This window comes from Salmo salar, chromosome ssa26, assembly GCF_905237065.1.
Source record: "Salmo salar chromosome ssa26, Ssal_v3.1, whole genome shotgun sequence".
Classification (NCBI taxonomy): domain Eukaryota; kingdom Metazoa; phylum Chordata; class Actinopteri; order Salmoniformes; family Salmonidae; genus Salmo; species Salmo salar.
The window spans coordinates 55,848,117-55,872,955 of record NC_059467.1 but is presented as its reverse complement, the minus strand read 5'-3'; the positions used below and the strand labels follow the sequence as shown (position 1 = coordinate 55,872,955).

At 46.0% G+C, this 24,839-nt stretch overlaps 1 protein-coding gene across 1 annotated transcript in view; it reads left to right on the top strand.

The window, feature by feature from the left end:
* Positions 1 to 24,839, top strand: part of LOC106588060 (Golgi apparatus protein 1) — a 54,730-nt gene that overhangs the window by 7,946 nt on the left and 21,945 nt on the right. The window contains exons 4-13 of the mRNA XM_014176726.2: positions 1,033 to 1,248; positions 6,220 to 6,423; positions 7,507 to 7,578; positions 8,418 to 8,604; positions 11,167 to 11,384; positions 13,205 to 13,326; positions 15,171 to 15,272; positions 20,679 to 20,832; positions 22,524 to 22,661; positions 24,018 to 24,104. Of these exons, the coding sequence (XP_014032201.2) occupies positions 1,033 to 1,248; positions 6,220 to 6,423; positions 7,507 to 7,578; positions 8,418 to 8,604; positions 11,167 to 11,384; positions 13,205 to 13,326; positions 15,171 to 15,272; positions 20,679 to 20,832; positions 22,524 to 22,661; positions 24,018 to 24,104 (1,500 nt within the window). The remainder of the gene's footprint in view (positions 1 to 1,032; positions 1,249 to 6,219; positions 6,424 to 7,506; positions 7,579 to 8,417; positions 8,605 to 11,166; positions 11,385 to 13,204; positions 13,327 to 15,170; positions 15,273 to 20,678; positions 20,833 to 22,523; positions 22,662 to 24,017; positions 24,105 to 24,839) is intronic.

The following is a 24,839-nucleotide window of genomic DNA, read 5'->3' as shown; positions in this document are numbered from 1 at the left end:
CCTGTCCCCTAGAGGGCGCTACCTGCCAGGTCATCAACTCAGCCTTTCCTTCTCAGCCAGGTCCTTTACTCAGCCTTACCTTCTCAGCCAGGTCCTCTAGCCAGGTCCTCTTCTCAGCCTTTCCTTCTCAGCCAGGTCCTCTAGCCAGGTCCTCTAGCCAGGTCCTCTTCTCAGCCTTTCCTTCTCAGCCAGGTCCTCTTCTCAGCCTTTCCTTCTCAGCCAGGTCCTCTAGCCATCAGCCTTTTCTTCTCTTCCACTGGATGTTTTTAAAAGGACAGGTTGTCAGAGACGATAAATTCATCCAAACTTCATAAAACATGTATTTCACCTCTGTCTCTCCGCCCCCCTTTCAGATTAAGGAGTGTGTATTTCACCCCCCCCCAGATTAAGGAGTGTGTATTTCACCCCCCCCAGATTAAGGAGTGTGTATTTCACCCCCCTCCAGATTAAGGAGTGTGTATTTCACCCCCCTCAGATTAAGGAGTGTGTATTTCACCTCCCCCCCCAGATTAAGGAGTGTGTATTTCACCCCCCCCCCCGATTAAGGAGTGTGTATTTCACCTCCCCCCCTCAGATTAAGGAGTGTGTATTTCACCCCCCCCCCAGATTAAGGAGTGTGTATTTCACCCCCCCCTCAGATTAAGGAGTGTGTATTTCACCTCCCCCTCAGATTAAGGAGTGTGTATTTCACCCCCCCTCAGATTAAGGAGTGTGTATTTCACCCCCCCCAGATTAAGGAGTGTGTATTTCACCCCCCCCCAGATTAAGGAGTGTGTATTTCACCTCCCCCCTCAGATTAAGGAGTGTGTATTTCACCCCCCCCAGATTAAGGAGTGTGTATTTCACCTCCCCCCTCAGATTAAGGAGTGTGTAATTCACCCCCCCTCAGATTAAGGAGTGTGTATTTCACCTCTCCCCTCAGATTAAGGAGTGTGTATTTCACCCCCCCCTCAGATTAAGGAGTGTGTATTTCACCCCCGTCTCCCCAGATTAAGGAGTGTGTATTTCACCTCTGTGTGTGTGTCCCCTCAGATTAAGGAGTGTTCGGAGGAGGAGCGTGGTAAGGGTTACCTGGTGTCCTGCCTGGTGGATCACCGTGGTAACATCACGGAGTACCAGTGCCACCAGTACGTCACCAAGATGACCTCTGTCGTCTTCTCAGACTACAGACTCATCTGTGGCTTCATGGACCAGTGTAGAGAGGACATCAACGCGCTACGCTGTGGAAGCATCAACGTTGGAGAGAAGGTGGGATGGGAGAGTGTGTGTGTGTGTGTTGTTGTTATAGAGATACTCATAGGTAGGAAGGGGCTGAGCCACCCCCGGTCGTCTCTCTGAGTTGTCTAGTGATTTTGGTTTGGGTCTCAGGTCTGTACTGAAGGATTTATAGTGTGTGGGAGGACAATCCAGCTCTGTATAGGTTGGATTACCAATGCTGTTTTTGTTCTTCACTGGTTGGCCCTTTTTTTTTATAGATATGGGTCTTTATCAAGATGGGGATTTGTTTCTTAAATTCTTTGTGGATCTGTGTGATCTGAGGGAAATATGTGTCTCTAATATGGTCATACATTTGGGCAGGAGGTTAGGAAGTGCAGCTCAGTTTCCACCTCATTTTGTGGGCAGTGTTGCACATAGCCTGTCTTCTCTTGAGAGCCATGTCTGCCTACGGCGGCCTTTCTCAATAGCAAGGCTATGCTCACTGAGTCTGTACATAGTCAAAGCTTTCCTTAAGTTTGGGTCAGTCACAGTGGTCAGGTATTCTGCCACTGTGTCCTCTCTGTTTAGGGCCAAATAACATTCTAGTTTGCTCTGATTTTTTTTGTTAATTACTTGGCACATTGGAAAGAATGATCGTTTTTGTTTTCTCATGATTTGGTTGGGTCTAATTGTGTTGCTGTCCTGGGGCTCTTACCTCTGGTTATGGACACTTTAAGCAGCAATAAACCTTCCACGGCCTGTTCCTCGGACAGCGAACCTCTGCCAATATCTACATTTTCTATCCCTTTGATCAGCTCGCTCTCTGAAAGTAAAGAAAATAGCCTCTTTTTATTATTGTTGTTGTTGTAGATATGAAAACAATAACTGAGATATGGCCGTTCAATCTAAAGCAGCAGATGTCATTTTCAGGATCCGTCAATACAGCACAGAAAGCTTACCACCAGACTGGTATTGTGGTTGTTCATTAGGTGATGGGGAAATATGCAATATTGTATATACAAAATAATATACTGACCTTCCTTGAGAATCCATCTATATCGCTAAAGATGACAATGGTGTATCTCGAAGAAAAAAAGCATTGGGATTAAAAGTGAAATGTTGAATCTATTTAACCTGCTTCATTATTAATGTGTTACCAGTTGATGAAGAACAACTCCCATTTCATACATCATTGAACATTTGTCTTCGAGTAAGTAAGAATAAAAAAAAGTTAAATTATTTCTTAGATTTGATGGATACTTTATACATCTTTGTACCTTTTTTATCAATTTATGATTTGTATCAATGTGGACGAGAGATGAGAGCAGGAACAGAGTATTTTTGCCGAGCAGCGAAGCTGGATCATTCTGGCAATGATACCTGCACCATCTACATGCTGCCAAGGCTCCCTGACTCGTCTCTGCCAAGGCTCCCTGACTCGTCTCTGCCAAGGCTCCCTGACTCGTCTCTGCCAAGGCTCCCTGACTCGTCTCTGCCAAGGCTCCCTGACTCGTCTCTGCCAAGGCTCCCTGACTCGTCTCTGCCAAGGCTCCCTGACTCGTCTCTGCCAAGGCTCCCTGACTCGTCTCTGCCAAGGCTCCCTGACTCGTCTCTGCCAAGGCTCCCTGACTCGTCTCTGCCATTGTACACGATGGCCCATTGCTCTGAGACTTCTTTTGACCATTCTAAAGCCCGCATGGGGCATCCTTGCCTTAATGGCCCTGACTTTCTGCTCTAACTCTTCATCTGACATATCAGAATAGCCTTCCCTGACAGACATATTGTGTTCTTTCACCCAGCTGTAAACAAAGCAAACCGTTACACTGTCATGAAATATGATTATATATCGACTATGAAACTAATAGGACGTGGCCTGGTTATGAGTTGCCATGAAATATGATTATATATCGACTATGAAACTAATAGGACGTGGCCTGGTTATGAGTTGCCATGAAATATGATTATATATCGACTATGAAACTAATAGGACGTGGCCTGCTTATGAGTTACCATGAAATATGATTATATATCGACTATGAAACTAATAGGACGTGGCCTGCTTATGAGTTACCATGAAATATGATTATATATCGACTATGAAACTAATAGGACGTGGCCTGCTTATGAGTTACCATGAAATATGATTATATATCGACTATGAAACTAATAGGACGTGGCCTGCTTATGAGTTGCCATGAAAGAAAGTTAGATTAATTCAACTGAAAAGGGCAAGAACAGGTGTTCTAGCTAAATGCTTTTGGTTAGCTTGAGAATAATAATTGCATGATTTATCATTCTACTGTGTGTGTGTGTGTGTGTAATATAGTAGAATGTTATGAACCGACACTGAATCGTAGGAGCTAACTACTAGCTATGTAGAAGATGGATGGAAGAACACCCAGTACTAACCCTAACACTAAACAGTCCTTCTTCGTTGGTGTTGGATGGAAGAACGCCCAGTGCTGTTTACCTGAGATGACATCACCACACAGTCCTTCTTCGTTGGTGTTGGATGGAAGAACGCCCAGTGCTGTTTACCTGAGATGACATCACTAAACACAGTCCTTCTTCGTTGGTGTTGGATGGAAGAACGCCCAGTGCTGTTTACCTGAGATGCCATCACTAAACACAGTGCTTCTTCGTTGGTGTCCGCTATAACTTCCTTTGCGTCGGAAAGAAAGGCTGAACAGTATTGGTTGGTTGTAGTCAAACTGACACTCAACAAATGACCAAAATGGAGGGTGGTTGGTAGTGAAATTAAAATAGAGTTTTGTTTTCAAATACATTTGTTCTCAAATTTATGGGGGGGAATAAAATGAATAAAGTTTTGCGCTCTTTTACAAAATATTTGATTGCAAAAAAAAAATGTTTTACTTTGAAGCCTCGTTTTTGCTTTCATGAGAATTATTTTTGATTGAAAATAAAAGTTGTTTTCAGAAGATACTCTGCTATGGTGAGTAAAATGGTTAGCGTGGTCTCATTTGTGTCTGGAAGTAGCTAGCCAACGTTAGCTTGGGTGCTTGACTCCCATTTTAAGGCCTGAACGATCAAATCAACACTACTCCTCGGCCCAAACGTCCAGTTTACGCTCCGAGAGCGAAACGGTCGGAAATTACCCGGAGGGGTTTTTCGTTTTTTTCATAGAATAGAAACACCATAATATTAATCAAATTAATTAAGAAAAGTACCAGTCAAAAGTTTGGACACACCTACTCATTCCAGGGTTTTTCTTTATTTTTCCTATTTTCTACATTGTAGAATCATAGTGAAGACATCAAAACTATGAAATAACACACATGGAATCAGTTAAGACAAATACAAGGACAGCCTACTCCCTCCTCCCGGTTGGGGAATTGAACCCCGGTCTCCCGCGTGCCTGCAATATGGAAGACTATTGAATGCTTCTCAAAGATGCCCTCTGGTGGTCAAACTAGCACTAACAGAAAAAATGGCTGACAATTAAATAACGTGCCACAGGATGCTACAGCAGCCTGCAAGGTGTACCTCAGTATGACGCAACTTTTTAAAGGAGGAACGACTGTACCAGGAGCTGTGCCAGGAGCTGTGCCAGGAGCTGTGCCAGGTGCTGTGCCAGGAGCTGTGCCAGGCATGCCAGGCGCTGTGCCAGGCGTGCCAGGCCCGCCACATCTGTTGACTCTTCCAGCTGTAACGCATATAATTCACTGGCTTGTATGCGAAGCAGTAATTGTTTCAAAATATCTCCTGCCATGTCACTGATGCGTCGTGAAACAGTGTTGTTTGATGAAGACATTGTCTGTATAGTTTTTTGGGCCATTTCCCCCCAGCATTGTCACAGCCATATCCACGGCAGCAGGAAGAATTAAGTCCTCCACAATAGTATGGGTCTTGCCTGTCCTCGCCACTCGGTAGCTCACCATATAAGACTCTTCTAGCCCCTTCTGATTAATGGTATCTGTTGCTTTTATACATGTCTTACTACTCGAAAGTCGTCTTTTTCAAATTGCCATGTTTCGTTTCTAAATGTCTGCGCAAGAGTGAAGGTTTCCCACGAGAGAGTAACGGTTAATGGAATTGGATGTTAATTATTTGACTAGGCTATCTGTATTTGACATGGAGTTGTTATTTCGCTGAACAGTAGATGGTTTACGTTTTAGTTTTGGCAGGCCCAGGTCTGCCAGGGCCCAGGTCTGTCAGGGCCCAGGTCTGACTGAATCTGTGCAGAAGATCTAGGTGCTGCTGTAGGCCCTCCTTGGTTGGGGACAGAAGCACCAGATCATCAGCAAACAGTAGACATTTGAGTTCAGATTCTAGTAGGGTGTGGCCGGGTGCTGCAGACTGATCTAGTGCCCTAATTGGTTATATATGTTGAAGAGGGTGGGGCTTAAGCTGAATCCCTGTCTCACCCCCACGGCCCTGTGGGAAGAAATGTGTGTTTTGCCAATTTTAACCGCACACTTGTTTGTGAACATGGATTTTATGATGTCGTATGTTTTTTTTCCCCCAACACTGTTTTCCATCCATTTATATAGCGGACCCTCAGACCCTCAGGGCCTCAGGCCCTCAGGCCAAATTGAGTCAAAAGCTTTTTTGAAATCAACAAAGCATGAGAAGACTTTGCCTTTTGTTTTGGTTTGTTTGTTTGTCAATTAGGGTGTGCAGGGTGAATACATGGTCTGTTGTACGGTAATTTGGTAAAAGCCCATTTTGGATATTTCTCAGTACATTGTTTTCACTGAGGAAATGTACAAGTCTGCTGTTAATGATAATGCAGAGGATTTTCTCAGGTTGCTGTTGAAGCCCATCCTGTGGTAATTATTGGTGTCAAATTTGTCTCCACTTTTGTGGATTGGGGTGATCAGTCCTTGGTTCCAAATATTGGGGAAGATGCCAGAGCTGAGGATGATGTTAAAGAGTTTAAGTATAACCAATTGGAACACTCTCTCTGCTCCTCTCTCTTTCTGCTTCCACCCTCACTCTGACCCCTCCATCCTCCTTACCTCACTCACACCCTCCTCTCCATCCTGTCCCCCCCCCCCACAGGACATCCATTCACAGGGTGAGGTCATAGCGTGTCTGGAGAAAGCCTTAGTCCGAGAGGCGGAGCAACAGGACCAGGCTCATCCAATCAGAGAGGAGTGTAAGAAGAGCATCATGCGTGTAGCGGAGCTGTCGTCAGACGACTTCCACCTGGACAGATTCCTGTACTTCTCCTGCCGAGAGGATCGGGAACGCTTCTGTGAAAACGTACGCTGCTCATCTTGCCTTACATAACGGTCTCCCAAATGACAATTTATCTGATGCTCCGGGTTACTGAGGACGCTGACTGGTCTACAGGTTACTGAGGACGCTGACTGGTCTACAGGTTACTGAGGACGCTGACTGGTCTACAGGTTACTGAGGACGCTGACTGGTCTACAGGTTACTGAGGACGCTGACTGGTCTCTGTTCTACGGGTTACTGAGGACGCTGACTGGTCTCTGTTCTCCGGATTACTGAGGACGCTGACTGGTCTCTGTTCTCCGGATTACTGAGGACGCTGACTGGTCTACAGGTTACTGAGGACGCTGACTGGTCTCTGGTCTACGGGTTACTGAGGACGCTGACTGGTCTCTGGTCTACGGGTTACTGAGGACGCTGACTGGTCTCTGGTCTACGGGTTACTGAGGACGCTGACTGGTCTCTGGTCTACGGGTTACTGAGGACGCTGACTGGTCTCTGGTCTACGGGTTACTGAGGACGCTGACTGGTCTCTGGTCTACGGGTTACTGAGGACGCTGACTGGTCTCTGGTCTACAGGTTACTGAGGACGCTGACTGGTCTCTGGTCTACAGGTTACTGAGGACGCTGACTGGTCTCTGGTCTACAGGTTACTGAGGACGCTGACTGGTCTCTGGTCTACAGGTTACTGAGGACGCTGACTGGTCTACAGGTTACTGAGGACGCTGACTGGTCTACAGGTTACTGAGGACGCTGATGCTGGTCTACAGGTTACTGAGGACGCTGAATGGTCTCTGGTCTACGGGTTACTGAGGACGCTGACTGGTCTCTGTTCTACGGGTTACTGAGGACGCTGACTGGTCTCTGTTCTTCGGGTTACTGAGGACGCTGACTGGTCTACAGGTTACTGAGGACGCTGACTGGTCTCTGGTCTACGGGTTACTGAGGACGCTGACTGGTCTACAGGTTACTGAGGACGCTGACTGGTCTCTGTTCTTCGGGTTACTGAGGACGCTGACTGGTCTCTGGTCTACAGGTTACTGAGGACGCTGACTGGTCTACAGGTTACTGAGGACGCTGACTGGTCTCTGTGTTTCTCTGTTCTTCCAGACCCAAGCAGGAGAGGGCAAGGTCTACAAGTGTCTCTTCAGCCACAAGTTTGAGGAGGCCATGTCTGAGAAGGTATGGAGAAAACCACTGATGGGGACATCTGCAGATGATTCATATCATCAACATGTATATTATGTGATTTATTATATACAAACATATGGCATTTCTAGATATTCCAGCATAGTCACCGTGTAGACAAACCCACAGGACTGTTGGGCTGGGAGGGAGGGAGGGAGGGGGGAGGGAGGGAGGGATGGATATTTGTGGCCAGGACTGTGTTAGGCTGGGAGGGAGGGATGGAGGGATATTTGTGGCCAGGACTGTGTTAGGCTGGGAGGGATGGAGGGAGGGAGGGAGGGATATTTGTGGCCAGGACTGTGTTAGGCTGGGAGGGAGGGAGGGAGGGAGGGAGATTTGTGGCCAGGACTGTGTTAGGCTGGGAGGGAGGGAGGGAGGGAGGGAGATTTGTGGCCAGGACTGTGTTAGGCTGGGAGGGAGGGAGGTTTGTGGCCAGGACTGTGTTAGGCTGGGAGGGAGGGAGGGAGGGAGATTTGTGGTCAGGACTGAGAATAAGAATGAAGCTACATGCTGTCAACAGTGGCTGGGTGTTGAACTAAAGGCTTTATTAAAGGGGTGGCCAACAGTGGTTGGGTGTTGAACTAAAGGCTTTATTAAAGGTCATTAAAGGGGCGGCCAACAGTGAGCAGACATTTTCTTTCTCCAGCTGTAATTTTTTCCCAGCTCCTATGCCATATTTGGACGTGTGTAAAAGCTCTCTTTTCATGTGACAATGACTAAAACTTCTCTCTGTCACTCCTCCACCCTCCCTCCCCTCCCTCCCTCTCTCCTCCTCTCCTCCCCTCCTCCCCTCCCTCTCTCCTCCTCCTCCCCACCCTCTCTCCCCCCCTCAGTGTCGAGAGGCCCTGACCACGCGTCAGAAGCTGATAGCCCAGGACTACAAGGTTAGCTACTCTCTGACCAAGGCCTGTAAGGCTGACCTCAGGAAGCACCGCTGTAACCTGGACAACAACATGCCCCGCGCTAGAGAGGCACGACTGTCATATCTGCTGCTATGCCTGGAGTCTGCTGTACACAGGGGTGGGTGGAGGAGAGAGAGAGAGAGAGAGGGTGTGTGTGTGTGTGTGTGTGTGTGTGTGTGTGTGTGTGTGTGTGTGTGTGTGTGTATGAGGGGTGATAAATGCCATACATTAACCGTTGAATGTGTATACATGTGTATGAGGGGCAATAAATGCCATACATGTACACACATTCAATGGTTAATGTATGGCATTTATCACCCCTCATACACATGTACACACACTCAATGGTTAATGTATGGCATTTATCACCCCTCATACACATGTACACACATTCAGTGGTTAATGTTTGAGGGTTGATACTTGAAGGTGTGACTTGAAAGTGTGTAATTAAAGATGTATATGTTTTTATTGTTTATGTATAACAATACGAAGCGTGGACGTCTGATTAATTCAGTTCTTAACAGTTGTGTTAATGGAATTCACTCCACAATATACCAGCCACTGTACAAACAGGACCCCTGGGGGTTATAATGCCTGAATAGAAACACATGAACCACATCACTTATTGTTCATTGGGTCTACATTCATCGTGACAAATATATCTAGCTATGTTAAGACGCCAAGAATGAGAACGATTAAAATATGTTTTAATTCACCAATCTGATTGAATGTTGCTATATGATTTCTGATTTATAGCTTAAGTTATAGCCTAACATGAACGAAATGACAGGTCACCTTTAACCTAATGAATGTAGACCCAATGAACGGTAAGTTATGTGGTTCATGTGTTTCTATACAGGCACACGTTCATTTATGGCGTTTATCACCCCTCATTTACAGTGCATTTGGAAAGTATTCAGACACCTTGACTTCTTCTGCATTTTGTTACATTACAGCCTTATTAAAAAAAAAGATTTATTTTTTATCCTCATCAATCTACACCCATAATGACAAAGACAAAACAGGTTTTTAGACCTTCAGCCCCTTTCCTCAGTACTTTGTTGAAGCATCTTTAGCAGCGATTACAGCCTTGAGTCTTCTTGGGTATTACGCTACGAGCTTGGTACACCTGTATTTGGGGATTTTCTCCCATTCTTCTCTGCAGATCCTCTCAAGCTCTGTCAGGTTGGATGGGGAGCGTTGCTGCACATTCAGAGACTTGTCCCGAAGCCACTCCTGTGTTGTCTTGGCTGTGTGCTTAGGGTCGTTGTCCTGTTGGAAGGTGAACCTTCGCCCCAGGTTGAGGTCCTGAGCGCTCTGGAGCAGGTTTTCATCAAGGATTTCTCTGTACTTTGCTCCGTTCATCTTTCCTTCGATCCTGACTACTCTCCCAGTCCCTGCCACTGAAAAACATCCCCACAGCAAGATGCTGCCACCACCATGCTTCACCATAGGGATGGTTCCAGGTTTCCTCCAGACGTTACGCTTGGCACTCAGGCCGAAGATTGCAGTCTTGGTTTCATCAGACCAGAGAATCTTGTTTGTCATGGTCTGAAAGCCCTTTAGGACCCTTTTGGCAAACTGCAAGCGGGCAGTCATATGGCTTCGGTCTGGCCAATCTACCGTAAAGGCCTGATTGGTGGAGTGCTGCCTCCCTGAGCAAGGCCCTTCTCCCCGATTGCTCAGTTTGGCCGGGCGGCCAGCTCTAGGAAGAGTCTTGGTGGTTCCAAACTTTTTCAATTTTGAGAATGATGGAGGCCACTATGTTCTTGGGGACCTTCAATGCTGCAGAAATGTTTTGGTACCCTTCCCCAGATCTGTGCCTCGACACAATCTTGTCTCGGAGCTCTAGGGACAATTCCTTCAACCTCATGGATTGGTATTTTGCTCTGACATGCCCTGTCAACTGTGGGACCTTATATAGACAGGTGTGTGCCTTTCCAAATCATGTCCAATCAATTGAATTGACCACAGGTGGACTCTAAACAAGTTGTAGAAACATCTCAAGGATGATCAATGGAAACAGGATGCAGCTGAGCTCAATTTTTAGTCTCAGAGCAAAGGGTCTGAATACTGATGTAAATAAGGTATTTTTTTATTTATTTTTTTTTCAAAAAATCTGTTTCGCTTTGTCATTATGGGGTATTGTGTGTAGATTGATGGGAGGAAAAAATACTTTAATCCTTTTTAGAATAAGGCTGTAACATAAAATGTACAAAACGTGAAGGGGTCTGAATACTTTCTGAATGCCTCTCTAACCAACCTCTCTCCCCAGGTCGTACTCCAGGTCTCCCCGGGATGCTGGTCTGAATGCCCCTCTAACCGATCTCGCTCTCCAGGTCGTACTCCCAGGTCGTACTCCCAGGTCGTACTCCCAGGTCGTACTCCCAGGTCGTACTCCCAGGTCGTACTCCCAGGTCGTACTCCCAGGTCGTACTCCCTAGGTCTCCACAGGATGCTGGTCTGAATACTTTCTGAATGCCTCTCAACCCTATCCCCTCCTCTCTCCCCAGGTCGTACAGTGTCTGAGGACAGCCAGGTCTTCCCAGGTCCTTTCTGAATGCCTCTCAACCCTATCCCCTCCTCTCTCCCCAGGTCGTACAGTGTCTGAGGACTGCCAGGTCTTCCCAGGTCCTTTCTGAATGCCTCTCAACCCTATCCCCTCCTCCTCTCTCCCCAGGTCGTACAGTGTCTGAGGACTGCCAGGGAGAGATGTTGGAGTATCGTAGGATGCTGATAGAGGATTTCTCTCTGAGTCCAGAAATAGTACTCCACTGTAGAGGGGAGATCGAGACCCACTGCTCCGGACTCCACAGGAAAGGACGTACCCTCCACTGTCTGATGAGGGTGGGACGAGGGGACAAGGGAAGCACAGTGGATGGACTCTGTCAGAGCGCGGTGAGACGCACGCACACACTGGAGACACGGAGCCTTCAGAAAGTATTTACACCCTTTGACTTTTTCCACATTTTGTTGTTGTTACAGCCTGAATTTAAAATGGATTAAATTGAGATGTCACTGGTCAACACGCAATATCCTTCAAATTAATTCAAAATGAAAAGTATTCAACCCCTTTGTTTTGGCCTAAATAATTTCAGGAGTAAAAATGTGCTTAACAAGTCACATAATTAGTGTCATGGACTCACTCTGTGTGCAATAATAGTGTTTTTCATGATTTTTGAATGACTACCTCATCTCTGTACTCCACACATTCAATTATCAATAAGGTCCCTCAGTCGAGAAGTGAATTTCAAACACAGATTCAACCACAAAGACCAGGGAGGTTTTCCAATGCTTCGCAAAGAAGGAAACCTATTGGTAGATGGGTAAAATAAAAAAGCAGACATTGAATATCCCTTTGAGCACGGTGAAGTTATTAATTACACTTTGGATGGTGTATCAATACACCCAGTCACTACAAAGATACAGGCCTCCTTCCTAACTCAGTTGCCGGAGAGGAAGGAAACCGCTCAGGGATTTCACCATGAGGTCAATGGTGACTTTAAAACAGTTACAGAGTTTAATGGCTGTGATAGGAGAACACTGAGGATGGATCAACAACATTGTAGTTACTCCACAATAGTAACCAAATTGACAGAGCGAAAAGAAGGAAGCCTGTACAGAATAAAAATATTCCAAAACATGCATCCTGTTTGCAACAAGGCTCTATAGTAATATTACAAGAAATGTGGCAAAACAATGGACACTTTAGTTAGGACAAAAACTTGTTAGGGTCAAATCCAATAAAACACATTACTGAGTAACACTACATATTTTCAAGTTTAGTGGTGGCTGCATCATGTTATGGGTATGCTTGTCATCGTTAAGGAGTTTTTTCAGAAATGGAATGGAGTTAAGCACAGGCAAAATCCCAGAGGAAAACCTGGTTCAGTTTGCTTTCCCACCAGACACTGGGAGATGAATTCACCTTTCAACAGGAAAATAACCTAAAACACAAGGCCAAACCTACACTGGAGTTGCTTACCAAGAAGACAGTGAATTTTCCTGAGTGGTCGAGTTAGTTTTTACTTAAAATCTACTTGAAAATCTATGTCAAGACCAGATAATGGTCGTCCAGCAACGATCAACAACCAATTTGACAGAACTTGAAGTATTCTGAAAATAATAATGGGCAAATGTTGGACAATCCAGGTGTGGAAAGGTGTTAGAGGCCCAGAACGACTCCCAGCTGTAATAGCTGGTAAAGGTGCTTGAGTCAGGGGTGTGAATACTGACGAAAAATGAGATATTTGTCATGTATTTGCTAACTAAAAACATGTTTTTTTTGGTGGGAATTGTGTGTAGATGGGTGAGAACCCAAAAATCTATTTAACCCATTTTAAGTTTGGGCATCAAAATCTGGAATAAGTCAAGGGGTATGAATACTTTCTGAAGCCCACACACACACACACACACACACACACACACATTGGAGACAGGCATGCATAGACACACGTACAGAAACACAGCAAATGGCATGAACAGGTTCACTAATATGTCACTATTATAAAGTATAACTATAAAGTACTATTGTTATTGTGTTGTCCTGCAGCTCCAGAACTTGATCCAGTGTTGTTATTGTAAATAAAGTAGTGTTGTTATTGTCCTGCAGCTCCAGAACTTGATCCAGTGTTGTTATTGTAAATAAAGTGGGGTTGTTATTGTAAATAAAGTAGTATTGTTATTGTAAATAAAGTAGTGTTGTTATTGTCCTTCAGCTCCAGAACTTGATCCAGGCAGCTGATCCTGGATCAGACTACAGGATAGACCGGGCCCTGAACGAAGCCTGTGAGTCTGTTATCCAGACCGCCTGCAAACACATCCGCAACGGGGACCCCATGTGAGTACCGTCTCACACACACACACACACACACACACACACACACACACACACACACACACACACACACACACACACACACACACACACACACACACACACACACAGAAGAACAATCACACACACACACACACACACACACACACACACACACAACACACACACACACACACACACACACACACACAGAAGAACACCACACACACACACACACACACACAAACAGAAGAACAACACACACACACACACACAGAAGAACAATCCACACACACACACACACACAGAAGAACAATCACACACACACACACAGAAGAACAATCACACACACACACACAGAAGAACAATCACACACACACACACAGAAGAACAATCACACACACACACACACAAGAACAATCACACACACACACACACACACACACACACACACACACACACACAAGAACAATCACACACACACACACACACAAGAACAATCACACACACACACACACACACACACACACACACACACAAGAACAATCACACACACACACACACACACAAGAACAATCACACACACACACACACACACACACACACACACACACAGAAGAACAATCACACACACACACGAAGAACAATCACACACACACACATTTGTGAGTACTGTAATCTCAGACTCACACAGGTACAGACGCTGAATAAATACACACCTGTCTTTTCTAATGTACCTGTGATGTTTGGCGGCACCTCCGGCTGTGTCTTTCCTGCTGTGTTAGTCAGTTCAGAATAAAGGGGTTTGTTACCTGTCAGGAATATCACTGTAGTCTTTGTCTTGAACAACACGCCACCGGCAGGAAAAGGCTCCCGAGTGGCGCAGCGGTCTAAGGCACTGCATCTCAGTGCTAGAGGCGTCACTACAGACCCTGGTTTGATTCCAGACTGTATCACAGCGGTCTAAGGTGCTGCATCTCAGTGCTAGAGGCATCACTACAGACCCTGGTTCGATTCCAGACTGTATCACAGCGGTCTAAGGTGCTGCATCTCAGTGCCAGAGGCGTCACTACAGACCCTGGTTCGATTCCAGGCTGTATCGCAGCGGTCTAAGGCGCTGCAGCTCAGTGCTAGAGACCCTGGCTCGATTCCAGGCTGTAGTGCATCTTTACTTTTACTCAAGTATGACAATTGAGTACTTTTTTCCACCACTGCAGGCTGGGCGCGGTGTCAGTGATATGTTCAGCGCGGTGTCAGGGATGTGTTCAGCGCGGTGTCAGGGATATGTTCAGCGGCGGTGTCAGTGATGTGTTCAGCGGCGGTGTCAGTGATGTGTTCAGCGGCGGTGTCAGGGATGTGTTCAGCGGCGGTGTCAGGGATGTGTTCAGCGGCGGTGTCAGGGATGTGTTCAGCGGCGGTGTCAGGGATGTGTTCAGCGGCGGTGTCAGTGATGTGTTCAGCGCGGTGTCAGGGATGTGTTCAGCGCGGTGTCAGGGATGTGTTCAGCGCGGTGTCAGGGATATGTTCAGCGCGGTGTCAGGAATATGTTCAGCGCGGTGTCAGTGATTGGCATTGTGTTTTGAAGTAATTCGGCTTGGTTGGGTTGTGTTTCGGGGGACGCACGGCTCTCGACCTTCGCCTCTCTTTGCAGTGATGGGACAAGACTGTAACTACCAATTGGAAACTGGGGAGAAAAACCGGTAAAGGAAAAAAATAAATGTATAAAATAATCTTTATAAAAAGCTGCATTTGACATGTTAGGAGACAGAACCTCTAGTTCTGTGGCGATGTCATGGTGTCTCTTGGGATTTATTGTGACCTTTTTTGATTGGTTGATAAAGTCATTGCCATATTGTGTGTGTGTGTAGGATCCTGTCTTGCCTGATGGAGCACCTGTATACAGAGAAGATGGTGGAGGACTGTGAACACAGACTACTGGAGCTGCAGTACTTCATCTCTAGAGACTGGAAGTAAGTCAACCGTGACCCTCTGACCTTTAACCCCAAACTTGAACCTACCTCTTTACCTAAGCGTTGACCCCCCCCCCCCCCGCCCCTAACCTAAACGTTTAGTTGTAACTGTAGTTATCCAATGTAAATGTCTGGGGCAGAAGTATGTACTGGAAGTCCTGCATTATTAACCTCTCTGGGCCAGTGGGACGCCTACTCAACAGCCAGTGGAATCCCGTGGCGCGATATTCAAATACCTTTAGAAATGCTATTACTTCAATTTCTCAAACATATGACTATTTTACACCATTTTAAAGACAAGACTCTCGTTAATCTAACCACACTGTCCGATTTCAAAAAGGCTTTACAACGAAAGCAAAACATTAGATTATGTCAGCAGAGTACCCAGCCAGAAATAATCAGACACCCATTTTTCAAGCTAGCATATAATGTCACATAAACCCAAACCACAGCTAAATGCAGCACTAACCTTTGATGATCTTCATCAGATGACACTCCTAGGACATTATGTTATACAATACATGCATGTTTTGTTCAATCAAGTTCATATTTATATCAAAAACCAGCTTTTTACATTAGCATGTGACTAGCATGTGACTAGCATTCCCACCGAACACTTCCGGTGAATTTACTAAATTACTCACGATAAACGTTCACAAAAAACATAACAATTATTTTAAGAATTATAGATACAGATCTCCTTTATGCAATCGCGGTGTCCGATTTTAAAATAGCTTTTCGGTGAAAGCACATTTTGCAATATTCTGAGTAGATAGCCCGGCCATCACGGGCTAGCTATTTTGACACCCATCAAGTGTGGTACTCACCAAACTCAGATTTACTATTAGAAAAATTGGATTACCTTTGCTGTTCTTTATCAGAATGCACTCCCAGGACTTCTACTTCAATAACAAATGTTGGTTTGGTTCCAAATAATCCATAGTTGTATCCAAATAGCGGCGTTTTGTTCGTGTGTTCAAGACACTATCCGAAGGGTAAAGAAGGGTGACGCGCCCGGCGCGTTTCGTGACAAAAAAAAATCAAAATATTCCATTACCGTACTTCGAAGCATGTCAAACGCTGTTTAAAACAAATTTTTATGCAATTTTTCTCGTAAAAAAGCAATAATATTCCGACCGGGAAACCCTGTTTTCGTTCAAAGACGAAAAAATAAAAACATGGTGTCGGCTCGTGCACGCGCCCCAGTCTCATTGTTCTCAGATCGACCACTATCCAAATGCGCTACTGTTTTTCACCCATGGCCTGCAAAGTCACCATTCAACGTTCTGGCGCCTTCTGAGAGCCTATGGGAGCGTTAGAAAATGTCACGTTATGCCAGAGATCCCCTGTTTTGGATAGAGATGATGAAGAAAGCCAAGAAATAGTCAGAGAGAGCGCTTCCTGTTTGGAATCTTCTCAGGTTTTTGCCTGCCAAATGAGTTCTGTTATACTCACAGACACCATTCAAACAGTTTTAGAAACTTGAGGGTGTTTTCTATCCAAATCAAACAATTATATGCATATTCTAGTTACTGGGCAGGAGTAGTAACCAGATTAAATCAGGTACGTTTTTTACCCGGCCGTGCAAATACTGCCCCCTATCCCCAACAGGTTAATGTGTAAAACACTGGGTCAATCTACTGTCGTCACTAAGGGGCCCGAACCATGAAAAACAGCCCCTGACCATTATTCCTCTTCCACCAAACTTTACAGTTGGCACTATGCATTGGGGCAGGTAGCGTTTTCCTGGCATCTGCCAAACCCAGATTCATCCGTCGGACTGCCAGATGGTGAAGCGTGATTCATCACTCCAGAGAACGTGTTTCCGCTGCTCCAGAGTCCAATGGCGGCGAGATTTGCACCACTCCAACCGACGTTTGGCATTGCGGATGGTGATCTTAGGCTTGTGTGCGGCTGCTCAGCCATGGAAACACATTTCATAAAGCTCCCGACGAAGAGTTGTTGTGCTGACGTTGCTTCCAGAGGCAGTTTGGAACTCGGTGGTGGAGTGTTGCAACCGAGGACAGACGATTTTGACGCGCTTCAGCACTCAGCGGTCCTGTTCTGTGAGTTTGTGTGGCCTACCACTTCGCGGCTGAGCCGTTGTTGCTCCAAGACGTTTCCACTTCATATTAACAGCACTTACTGTTGACCGGGGGGACAGCTCTAACAGGGCAGAAATGTAATGAACGGGACTTGTTGGTAAGGTGGCATCCAATGACGGTGCCACGTTGCAAGTCAGTGAGCTCTTCAGTAAGGACATTCTTTTACCAATGTCTATGGAGATTGCCTAACCTTAAATTAAACCTGCAAAACGTACCTTTTTTGGGGGAGACCTGACCAAATTCACATAGAAATGTGAGTTATAGATCTGTCATTCTTATTGAAATCAAGTCTAACATGATGACCAGAACGGACGCGTCACGTGCTCGAGCGTTGCAAAAATACATTTACACATACGTTATTCAATCACTGCTCGCGTGCGCCAACGAGCGTCTGCGTAGCCAGGCGCTAAAATAGAATTTGATTCTATTCGTGATGTTTGATGCACTACAAGTCCTGCCTCTATCATCTCCTCATTGGTTTGTTATACCCACATGGGTGATTTAAAGATGAACTGAGGTCCACACACCAGTCGGTGGTGGTAATGCACCTTAAAGTTGGTTGCCAACCGCCATATAAAGTCGGAAGAAGAAGAAGCCTGAAGGAGGAGCGATTACTAAAAACCGAATTCGGTTTACCGTTTTATCTGTGGATTAATTGTCGGCGTAGAGGATCTTGTGCATTTCATGTAAAACAACAAACTCAATGTTTATATCCCAGGACAAATTAGCTAGCAACAGCAAGCAAGCTAAATAGGACAAATTAGCTAGCAACTGCAAGCTAGCTAAATAGGACAAATTAGCTAGCAACTGCAAGCTAGCTAAATAGGACAAATTAGCTAGCAACTGCAAGCTAGCTAAATAGGACAAATTAGCTAGCAACTGCAAGCTAGCTAAATAGGACAAATTAGCTAGCAACTGCAAGCTAGCTAAATAGGACAAATTAGCATGCAACTGCAAGCTAGCTAAATAGGACAAATTAGCTAGCAACTGCAAGCTAGCTAAATAGGACAAATTAGCTAGCAACTGCAAGCTAGCTAAATAGGACAAATTGGCTAGCAACAGCAAGCGCGCTAACTAAATTGCCATAAATATTTAATAGAATAAAACTTGCTTTTCAACCTATTATAGTTGGTTCAGTTTGTTTTGATATTTCAACTTGCTTTCCTGATCATCTGGTGTGGGGGGACAAAATCAACATGCACCTTTAGAAATGTGTGTTTATAGATCTGTCATTCTTATTGAACGAATAAGACTGCGCATGCGATCTGGTCAGCATGTAAGAAGCTATAGATATGTTCTATGTGCTCTATTTCTATGCTATTCCTTCTGAAGTTTCATTTTTGTGTCTTACTTTTGGTTTTGTACACCAGCTTCAAACTACTGAAAATATAATATTTTTTTGTAATAAATTTCACAGCGGTTTAGATGGTACAATGATTATAATATTAGTAACCAGGAAATGGCGGAGCGATTTCTGCATAGGGCATCTTTTAACACGTTTGTTTTCATGAATTTCTATGATTTAACCAATTTAGACTTTGCAGCTGGCTCATCTAGTGGAAATCGTGCAGTTGTGGTTCATGACAACAAGCATCAACCTCCGTATAAGAAGTGCCGCACTGTCTCACTCTCTACTGCCCCCTGTCTGCCACACTGTCTCACTCTCTACTGCCCCCTGTCTGTCGCACTGTCTCACTCTCTACTGCCCCTGTCTGCCGCACTGTCTCACTCGCTACTGCCCCCTGTCTGCCGCACTGTCTCACTCTCTACTGCCCCCTGTCTGCCGCACTGTCTCACTCTCTACTGCCCCCTGTCTGTCGCACTGTCTCACTCGCTACTGCCCCCTGTCTGCCGCACTGTCTCACTCGCTACTGCCCCCTGTCTGCCGCACTGTCTCACTCTCTACTGCCCCCTGTCTGCCGCACTGTCTCACTCTCTACTGCCCCGCTGTCTGCCACACTGTCTCACTCTCTACTGCCCCCTGTCTGCCGCACTGTCTCACTCTCTACTGCCCCCTGTCTGCCACACTGTCTCACTCTCTACTGCCCCCTGGTTGTCGCACTGTCTCACTCTCTACAGCCACACTGTCTCACTCTCTACTGCCCCCAGGTTGTCGCACTGTCTCACTCTCTACAGCCACACTGTCTCACTCTCTACTGCCCCCTGTCTGCCGCACTGTCTCACTCTCTACTGCCCCCTGTCTGCCGCACTGTCTCACTCTCTACTGCCCCCTGTCTGCCGCACTGTCTCACTCTCTACTGCCCCCTGTCTGCCGCACTGTCTCACTCTCTACTGCCCCCTGTCTGCCGCACTGTCTCACTCTCTACTGCCCCCTGTCTGCCGCACTGTCTCACTCTCTACAGCCACACTGTCTCACTCTCTACTGCCCCCAGGTTGTCGCACTGTCTCACTCTCTACAGCCACACTGTCTCACTCTCTACTGCCCCCTGTCTGCCGCACTGTCTCACTCTCTACTGCCCCCTGTCTGCCGCACTGTCTCACTCTCTACTGCCACACTGTCTCACTCTCTACTGCCCCTGTCTGCCACACTGTCTCACTCTCTACTGCCCCCTGGTTGTCAGACTGTCTCACTCTCTACTGCCACACTGTCTCACTCTCTACTGCCCCCTGTCTGCCACACTGTCTAACTCTCTGCTGTCTGCCACACTGTCTCACTCTCTACTGCCCCTGTCTGCCACACTGTCTAACTCTCTACTGCCCCGTCTGTCTGCCACACTGTCTAACTCTCTACTGCCCCCTGTCTGCCAGACTGTCTAACTCTCTACTGCCCCCTGTCTGCCACACTGTCTAACTCTCTGCTGTCTGCCACACTGTATCACTCTCTACTGCCCCCTGTCTGCCACACTGTCTAACTCTCTACTGCCCCCTGGTGGTCAGACTGTCTAACTCGCTCCTCCCTCTACCACACTGTCTAACTCTCTACTGCCCCCTGGTGGTCAGACTGTAACTCTCTCCTCCCTCTACCAGACTGTCTAACTCGCTCCTCCCTCTACCACACTGTCTAACTCTCTACTGCCCCCTGGTGGTCAGACTGTAACTCTCTCCTCCCTCTACCAGACTGTCTAACTCGCTCCTCCCTCTACCACACTGTCTAACTCTCTACTGCCCCCTGGTGGTCAGACTGTGTAACTCTCTACTGCCCCCTGGTTGTCAGACTGTGTAACTCTCTCCTCCCTCTACCAGACTGTCTAACTCTCTACTGCCCCCTGGTTGTCAGACTGTCTAACTCTCTACTGCCCCCTGGTGGTCAGACTGTGTAACTCTCTCCTCCCTCTACCAGACTGGACCCCATCCTGTATAAGAAGTGCCAGGGTGACGCTGCCAGGCTGTGCCACGCCCACGGCTGGAATGAGACCAGCGAGCTGATGCCACCTGGTGCCGTGTTCTCATGTCTCTATCGCCATGCCTACCGCACCGAGGAGCAGGGACGACGGGTAAGAGATTCAGGAGCAGCAAAGATGGAGGAGTTACCATGGTTCCACATTACTACTATGGTAGAATACATGATGGAGGAGTTACCATGGTTCCACATTACTACTATGGTAGAATACATGATGGAGGAGTTACCATGGTTCCACATTACTACTATGGTAGAATACAAGATGGAGGAGTTACCATGGTTCCACATTACTACTATGGTAGAATACAGATGATGGAGGAGTTACCATGGTTCCACATTACTACTATGGTAGAATACATGATGGAGGAGTTACCATGGTTCCACATTACTACTATGGTAGAATACATGATGGAGGAGTTACCATGGTTCCACATTACTACTATGGTAGAATACATGATGGAGGAGTTACCATGGTTCCACATTACTACTATGGTAGAATACATGATGGAGGAGTTACCATGGTTCCACATTACTACTATGGTAGAATACATGATGATGGAGGAGTTACCATGGTTCCACATTACTACTATGGTAGAATACATGATGATGGAGGAGTTACCATGGTTCCACATTACTACTATGGTAGAATACATGATGGAGGAGTTACCATGGTTCCACATTACTACTATGGTAGAATACATGATGGAGGAGTTACCATGGTTCCACATTACTACTATGGTAGAATACATGATGGAGGAGTTACCATGGTTCCACATTACTACTATGGTAGAATACAAGATGGAGGAGTTACCATGGTTCCACATTACTACTATGGTAGAATACATGATGATGGAGGAGTTACCATGGTTCCACATTACTACTATGGTAGAATACATGATGGGAGGAGTTACCATGGTTCCACATTACTACTATGGTAGAATACAAGATGGAGGAGTTACCATGGTTCCACATTACTACTATGGTAGAATACAAGATGGAGGAGTTACCATGGTTCCACATTACTACTATGGTAGAATACATGATGGAGGAGTTACCATGGTTCCACATTACTACTATGGTAGAATACATGATGGAGGAGTTACCATGGTTCCACATTACTACTATGGTAGAATACATGATGGAGGAGTTACCATGGTTCCACATTACTACTATGGTAGAATACATGATGATGGAGGAGTTACCATGGTTCCACATTACTACTATGGTAGAATACATGATGGAGGAGTTACCATGGTTCCACATTACTACTATGGTAGAATACATGATGGAGGAGTTACCATGGTTCCACATTACTACTATGGTAGAATACATGATGGAGGAGTTACCATGGTTCCACATTACTACTATGGTAGAATACAAGATGGAGGAGTTACCATGGTTCCACATTACTACTATGGTAGAATACATGATGGAGGAGTTACCATGGTTCCACATTACTACTATGGTAGAATACATGTTGATGGAGATGATGGTGAGGAAGATAAGGGTGGTGGTGAGGAAGATGAGGGTAGGGGGTGATTGGTGATGACAGTGGTAGGGCTGATTGGTGATGACAGTGGTAGGGCTGATTGGTGATGACAGTGGTAGGGCTGATTGGTGATTGGTGGTTGTTCTTACTGTGCTGAATCTGATGGACATAAATGGCTACAATATTGTCTGACAAGAGGATCATCCCATCTATGTGCTGTTATAAAAATGACCTTCCACTGGGATGTGTATATATGACTAGTGTGTGTGTGTGTGTGTGTGTGTGTGTGTGTTTAGCTATCCCGTGACTGTAAGGTGGAGGTACAGAGGATTCTCCACCAGAGGGCGTTAGATGTGAAACTGGACCCTGATCTCCAGAAGCGCTGTTTGACTGACCTGGGGAAGTGGTGTAGTGAAAAGACTGGCACTGGACAGGTAGGTCACACACACACACACACACACAGATTCGCTGTTTGTGTATATGGTTTTTACCGCCCAATTCCCCCCGGTGTATACCGCCCAATTCCCCCCGGTGTATACCGCCCACCCCCCGGTGTATACCGCCCAATTCCCCCGGTGTATACCGCCCAATTCCCCCGGTGTATACCGCCCAATTCCCCCGGTGTATACCGCCCAATTCCCCCGGTGTATACCGCCCAATTCCCCCGTGTATACCGCCCATCCCCGGTGTATACCGCCCAATTCCCCCGGTGTATACCGCCCAATTCCCCCGGTGTATACCGCCCACTTCCCCGTGTATACCGCCCAACCCCCGGTGTATAACGCCCAATTCCCCCCGGTGTATAACGCCCAATATCCCCCCCCGTGTATACCGCCCAATTCCCCCGTGTATACCGCCCAATTTTCCCCCGGTGTATAACGCCCAATATCCCCCCGGTGTATACCGCCCAATTTCCCCCCGGTGTATACCGCCCAATTTCCCCCGGTGTATACCGCCCAATTTCCCCCCGTGTATAACGCCCAATTTCCCCCGGTGTATACCGCCCAATCCCCCGGTGTATACCGCCCAATTCCCCCGTGTATAACGCCCAATTCCCCCCGGTGTATACCGCCCAATTCCCCCGGTGTATACCGCCCAATTCCCCCGGTATATACCGCCCAATTCCCCCGGTATATACCGCCCAATTCCCCCCGGTATATACCGCCCAATTCCCCCCGGTATATACCGCCCAATTCCCCCCGGTATACGGTATATTCCGTCCAAGCCTTCCTCCACATGTCCTTCCTGGTTTGGTATCTCTCCATAGCCAATAATGTATTACTGCCCTTGGCTTAGCTTCTCAAATACTGACTGTTTGCTTGATATATATGAAGACTGTGTTGTGATGGGGTGTTGTGATGGGGTGTTGTAATGGGGTGTGTGACGGTGTGTGTGACGGTGTGTGTGACGGTGTGTGTGACGGCGTTGTGATGGTGTGTGTGACAGCGTTGTGATGGTGTGTGTGATGGTGTGTGTGATGGCGTTGTGATGGTGTGTGTGATGGCGTTGTGATGGGGTGTTGTGATGGGGTGTTGTGATGGTGTTGTGATGGGGTGTTGTGATGGGGTGTGTGATGGTGTGTGTGACAGCGTTGTGATGGGGTGTTGTGATGGTGTGTGATGGTGTGTGTGATGGCGTTGTGATGGTGTGTGTGATGGCGTTGTGATGGGGTGTTGTGATGGTGTGTGTGATGGCGTTGTGATGGTGTGTGTGACAGCGTTGTGATGGTGTGTGATGGTGTGTGTGATGGCGTTGTGATGGGGTGTCGTGTGATGGTGTGTGTGTTCTAGGAGTTGGAGTGTCTGCAGGACCACCTGGAAGACCTGCTGTCAGGGTGTGGAGAGGTGGTGGGCAACCTGACAGAGCTGCAGTCTGAGGTACACTACCACTGGCTTCATGTGGACTGGACTGGAATAGACTGGACTGGACTAGACAGGACTGGACTGGAATAGACTGGACTGGAATAGACTGGACTGGAATAGACTGGACTGGACTGGAATAGACTGGAATAGACAGGACCGGACTGGACTGGACTCTGGGCTCCAGAATTATTGGCATCCTTGATAATGATGAGCAAAAAAAACTGGATAAAATAAATTATACATTCAAAACTATATTACTACTATATTATATAGTATGAGTTATATTATTACTATATTATATAGTATGTGTTTTATTAGTACTATATAATGTAGTATGAGTTTTATTAGTACTATATAATGTAGTATGAGTTATATTAGTACTATATAATGTAGTATGAGTTATATTATTACTGTATTATATAGTATGAGTTTTATTAGTACTATATTATATAGTATGAGTTTTATTAGTACTATATTATATATTATGAGTTTTATTAGTACTATATAATGTAGTATGAGTTTTATTAGTACTATATTATATAGTATGAGTTATATTATATAGTATGAGTTTTATTAGTGCTATATTAGTACTATATTATATAGTATGAGCTATATTAGTACTATATTATATAGTATGAGCTATATTAGTACTATTATGTAGTATGAGCTATATTAGTACTATATAATGTAGTATGAGTTTTATTAGTACTATATTATATAGTATGAGTTATATTATATAGTATGAGCTAT